Genomic DNA, 5,933 nt, shown 5'->3' on the forward strand with positions numbered 1-5,933 from the left:
TCAGAGACTCGCTTGAGCATACTCACACTCGGCAACTCAACCCTACTTGTTCCTTTGTACCCTAAGGATTCTTACTTGGACTGCGCATTGATCCGATGTCTTCAGTAGTACGGGCCCAATACTACCGTCCACACCGCATCAGTATTCACCCCAAGTCCTCCTCCTAGGATCCCAAATCCCAAGTACTCTACTCTCACTATGCATAGGTTACTCTCTAGCAGACCTCTCATAAGCTCCTTGCTGCTATCTACTCATTCTCAAGCATCTCCCAGCAGCAAAACCCCTAGGCTAAGGCATCATGAGTCAGGCCACTCTAGTCCTAATAAGAATACCTAGCCTACTCTAGCATGCATAACATATCATATCATATCTTATAACACATAATATAAGGGTATTTAGGGAAATCACCGTTCGGGCGCTAGCTGATCGTACACACTGCTCTGCTATGCTCTTTTCAAAACCTTTTATTCCTTTACAAAAAATTTGTTTTATTTCGAAAAGTTTCTCAAATCCTCAGTGTTAGAACAAAGTTCTATTAGGATCGATAGATTCTATACAGGCAAACAATTAAGAACGTAAGTATGAACACAAGAATGGCTTTAAATATGTCGTATGATTAATGCTTTAACACCTCAGAAGAGCTCGATTAAGAACTTCGACTGTAGAGGTGCTTAGGGTTACAAAACTATAATGATACTCACGAACCTTAACTAATGCATACATGCATGCACTATATATACTCTAACCCTACTAGATAATCATGGATGGACAGGCCCAATCCGGATATACAAAACAAGCCCATGACGCAACACAATAATACCCAACACTCAGTTTGAGTTCAAATGCGCCCGAAGGTGCATCCGAATCCCTCAAACCAAGGCTCTGATACCAACTTGTAACATCGTAAATTCCAAAACAATTTTTCACTTGTAAAAATATAATTTCATTCATAAATATTATCAATCTCCATGTATCACATATCAAACCCATAAAATTTATCCGAAGATCACAATACATGAAAACTCCTCAAGTGTGTACTGATCATGTCGGCGCCTTCCTGCGATCCTCACTGGTACCTGAAACACATAACACAAAACACTGTAAGCATAAATGCTTAGTGAGTTCCCCAAAATACCACATATAACACATATTAGCCACTCGAGGCTATAACTCTGTGGGTCCTCTGGCCCTAACTCTGTGGACCCTCTGGTCCTAACTCTGTGGACCTTCCGGTCCTCACTCTGTAAACTCTGGAATACACACAGCACAATTCACATAGAAATAATGCAGTGCAACAAATCACATACATAGCATACAAGATACTCTGTCACATAACTCTACTTACCACTCAAGGTAAAGTATAGTGAGAAGACTCACCTCGGATAGCTCGATAAACCTCGAACTCGGAAATACTGATCTAGCCTTCGCCTAATCACATAAAATAATTACTCTAATTAATACGATTTTCAAAGACTAGGCTAATCCATCTCTAAGTTCTCTAAGAAGGGTAAAAGACCATTCTACCCCTCCAATGGCTCACAAGTCTAAACATTGACTCAACCCTAAAAGTAAACAAAGTCAACTCTAGTCAACGGTCAAACTTTGACCAGACTCGTCGAGTGCATCTCGGCGACTCGGCGAGTCCACGCGGGTCCTCTGAATCCTTTTAAGCCTCACTTGGCACGTCGAGTCCCTCCTCCACTCGCCGGGTTTCTCTGCAACGAATCGCGGGGCAACCCCGACTCGACTCGTCGAGTCCACTTATGAACTCGGCGAGTTGCTCCCATGACAACACTCAAATGGCCTTCTCAGGTCAGATCTGCTTCTCAAAACTATAGATGTGACTTCCCCACGACCAATAACCACGTAAAGGTCGAATCTTGACTCACATGCAACGCACCCAAGGCTTCTTTTGGTGAAATAACTACTAAAATGGCCACCTAGGCTCATAACCTCAAAGGAATGGCATAAAGTAGAGTGATAGGGGCTCTCTGGACCTCTTAAGATCCAGATCTAAGAATCATTTCACCTTGGTACCTCACACACTCCAGATTCAAGCTAAATAATGTATAAAGAAACCCTAGATTCAACTAAATTATTATAAATACGAGAATAAGCACAAATTGATACCTCCAACAGCTTCCTCTGATCAAATGGAAGTAGATCCAAGCTCCCCAACCCGCCTAGCTTGTCCTTCATCCTTCCTTCTTGCTAAAACACACAAGAAATGGTGAACAATAGCCTTCTTTCTCACTCACAAGACTCACAGATGCTCTGGTACTCTCAAAGACGAAGGTAGCCGCAAATAAGGGTCATAAGGTCCTTTAAATAGGGTGCAGGCCCGAGGATTTAGGGTTTCAGCCCACAGCGCGGACTCGTCGAGTCCACCCTTTCCGACTCGTCGACTCCATTCATTAATCCAGTCAGCAATTGCGATCCTACTCGACGAGTCTAAGTGTCAACTCGTCGAGTCCCTCTCTTTAACTCAAAATAAATGATCAAAACATAATGCCTGAAAATCCGGATGTTGCAATATATATATATATATATATATATATATATATATATATATATATATATATATATATATATATATATATCAAAACACACAATCTAAGGTTAGAGTCTGTAATAAGAAACATGTTTGTTTTTTTAACATATGTACTGTTTTTATCATCTGCACATTGCTGCAGCAAAATGCAATTTAAATAAATTAATTTTATAAAATAGTTTTCAAAATTTTATAACCAAATGCTTACACGTCATCAAACATTCTATAAATATAACGTGTTGAAAATGGCATTTTGAAGGTTCAAAAAGCTACCGTAAATCGTAATCCACTTCTGGTCATGTATGCTCTCAAGGTGACGTGTCGAAAGTGGCACTTTGACCCGAGTAAAGAAGATTCGTGCTCAAAATTTTGGGTTTTTTTTTTACGTTAAACAGAGTCTAGGGGTAAATAAATGGCAATATGAGATGCTAGTTGGTATAAATAGATTCATGATTACTCCTAAAAACTAAAATATACATTTGCTTGTTCACGTATGCTTCATGCATGATGCATCAAGAACCCAATTCAGATAAGTGAGGTGTTTCAATCCTTTGTGTTTACTACTGTTTCTTTCTTTTCAACTTTCTAGTACTCGTTCCGACAAAACAAAAACATATATACTTTAATGGGTATAACGTCATTGTTTTTTCATATTCCAGTTCTGATAGTTTTATACAATTCCACCCTTACGTATTCATCTTCTATTTCTTCGCCTGGACATGCTATTCCTAAAGGCTCATCAATATCTGTTGATCGCAAAAATGATAATCTGGTTTCTCCTAACAGCCTTTTCACTGCGGGATTTTACGAGGTGGGAATCAACGCTTATTGTTTTTCGATTTGGTTGATTGGTCCTCAGTCGCAAAACGTGAATCCCACAGTAGTTTGGATGGCAAACAGAGACACACCAGTAAATGGAAAGCACTCCAAACTTTTCCTCGACGATGGTAATCTTGTTTTACAAGATGCAGACCAGTCTATTGTTTGGTCAACAGAAACCAAATCTGTTAGTGGTTCACTCACTTTACAACTTGAAGACACCGGAAATCTAGTTCTACGCCAGCTCGATGGAGATCAAAACCTGCTTTGGCAAAGCTTTGATCATCCAACTGATACGCTTTTACCAGATCAACTCTTCACCAAAAACTCTGAGCTGGTTTCTTCAAGAAGTACATCCAATTTTTCTTCTGGATTCTTTAAGCTCTATTTTGAGACCAACAACATTCTTAGTCTTCTCTACAAAAATCCCGAAATAACAAGTGTTTACTGGCCTAAACCATATTCGGTACCTTGGAAAGCCGGGAGATCCACTTATAATAACAGTAGAATTGCAAAACTGAATTCTCAAGGCCATTTCAAGTCATCTGACGATTTCCATTTCTTTGTCTCGGATTTTGGGATGAGACGCCACAGAATAATGAAGCTTGACTCTGATGGAAATTTTAGGGTTTATAGTCTTGTTGATCAAAAAGAAGGAAAGAAGTGGGAGGTTCAGTGGCAAGCTTTCTCCAATCCTTGCAAGATACATGGCGTATGTGGACCAAACAGTGTTTGTACTTATTCTCAAGAAACAGGCAGGAAATGTGTCTGTGTACATGGGTATAAGAAGAAGAATCAGACCGATTGGACCTACGGTTGCGCACCCATATTTAAACCATGCAAACAGGTTTCAGAAGATTACGTTGAGCTTCCATTTGTGAAGTTTTATGGTTTCGATATCAGGTATCTTGAGAATAGGACTCTTGACGCTTGCAAACGAATCTGCTTGAAAGACTGTAACTGCAAAGGGTTCCAATACAAATCATTCACCGATAAAGGTTACTATAGTTGTTCCTTGAAGAATCTGTTATACAATGGATATCAATTAGCATTCAGGAGTTCAATGTATATTAAGCTACCAAAAGATTTGGTATCATCAGTTCAGCAAACATTCGTCAACGGATCCAGCTTAAGTTGTCCAGAGAATCAAATCATGTCTATTCAAAGGTCTTATGAGGGGAAACATGGAAATAGTTTTTTGAAAATCTTGTTATGGTTTGGGTATGGAATCGGACTCCTTGAGTTCCTATTTGTACTCATTTTCTTTTATATCACTCTCAAAGACTCGTCTACAACAAGTTACTTCCAGATAGCATCAGGGATTAAAAGATTCACATACGCTGAGCTGAAAACCGCAACAAGGAACTTCAAAGAAGAGATAGGTAAAGGTGGTTCAGGTGTCGTCTATAAAGGCAAATTGTTGGATGAAAGACCCGCAGGAATAAAGATGCTCAAGGAAGTTTATATTCACCAAGGAGAAGCTGAGTTTCAAGCAGAAATAAGCACAATTGGTAGGCTCAATCACATGAATCTGATGGAGACATTGGGGTATTGCATTGAAGGGAAACATAGGCTTGTGGTTTATGAGTATATGGAGAATGGGTCGTTGGCAACATGCCTAAATTCCAACAAACTTGATTGGGGGAAGAAGCTAGAAATAGCAATTGGTATTGCAAAAGGGCTTGCTTATTTACACGAAGAGTGCTTGGAATGGGTTTTGCATTGTGATGTCAAACCCGATAACATTTTATTGGATGCTAATTATTGTCCAAAGGTGGCGGATTTCGGGCTGTCTAAGCTGTTTGATAGAGGTTCAATCGAAAATCCAAGCTTTTCCAAGGTTCGAGGTACACGAGGTTACATGGCTCCAGAATGGGTTTTTAATCTTCCGATTACCTCAAAGGTTGATGTGTACAGTTATGGGGTGGTGGTACTGGAGATGATAACTGGAAAGAGCCCATCGCAACTTGGTGATGGCAGTCATGGCGAGTGGGTGAGGGAGAAGATTTATGAACATATTAGTAGCCAGAATGGAACTTGGATCGAGGAAATTGTTGATGGTAGGACTAGTGGTGAATACGATATGAGAGTGTTAATTAATCTGGTGAAAGTTGCGTTACATTGTGCTCAAGAAGACAGGGATGCGAGACCTTCAATAAGCCAAGTGGTCGATATCCTTCTCAACCCAGCGATTGACGATTTGTCAAACTTATTTTAGTGCAATTATAAGATAACTAGGCAAAAGGATCACGTTGCGCAGGAATAAAACTATGATGATTAAAATAATGAAAAATATATTGCGATTGTTTATAATAATCTAATTATATTATTAATACATATATTGTATTAGAGATATCTATATCATTATTACTAATTTAGATTTAATATTTTTTTATATTAATCATTTCATGAAACTCTTTCTTACTAATATTTAGTGATTCTTTATATATTATTAAAGTCATCCATCACTTCCTAGCAAACATTTTGATTGTTTTGGATATTAATTTTGTTGATAAATTATAAAACAACAACAAAAGATAAGTTTCAAGTGGAAATTAAAAAA

General features: G+C 38.7%; 1 protein-coding gene across 1 annotated transcript; it reads left to right on the forward strand.

Annotated features, from left to right (window-relative positions):
• The first annotated feature begins 3,176 nt into the window (after positions 1-3,176).
• On the forward strand, positions 3,177-5,588 carry LOC145157760 (putative receptor protein kinase ZmPK1). The gene has a single exon (XM_079076757.1). The coding sequence runs from the start codon at positions 3,177-3,179 to the stop codon at positions 5,586-5,588; it is 2,412 nt and encodes an 803-aa protein (XP_078932883.1).
• Positions 5,589-5,933: the final 345 nt, after the last annotated feature.

Source organism: Lactuca virosa, chromosome 2 (genome assembly GCF_052849685.1).
Source record: "Lactuca virosa cultivar CGN04683 chromosome 2, Lactuca_virosa_CGN04683_v6, whole genome shotgun sequence".
Lineage (NCBI taxonomy): Eukaryota > Viridiplantae > Streptophyta > Magnoliopsida > Asterales > Asteraceae > Lactuca > Lactuca virosa.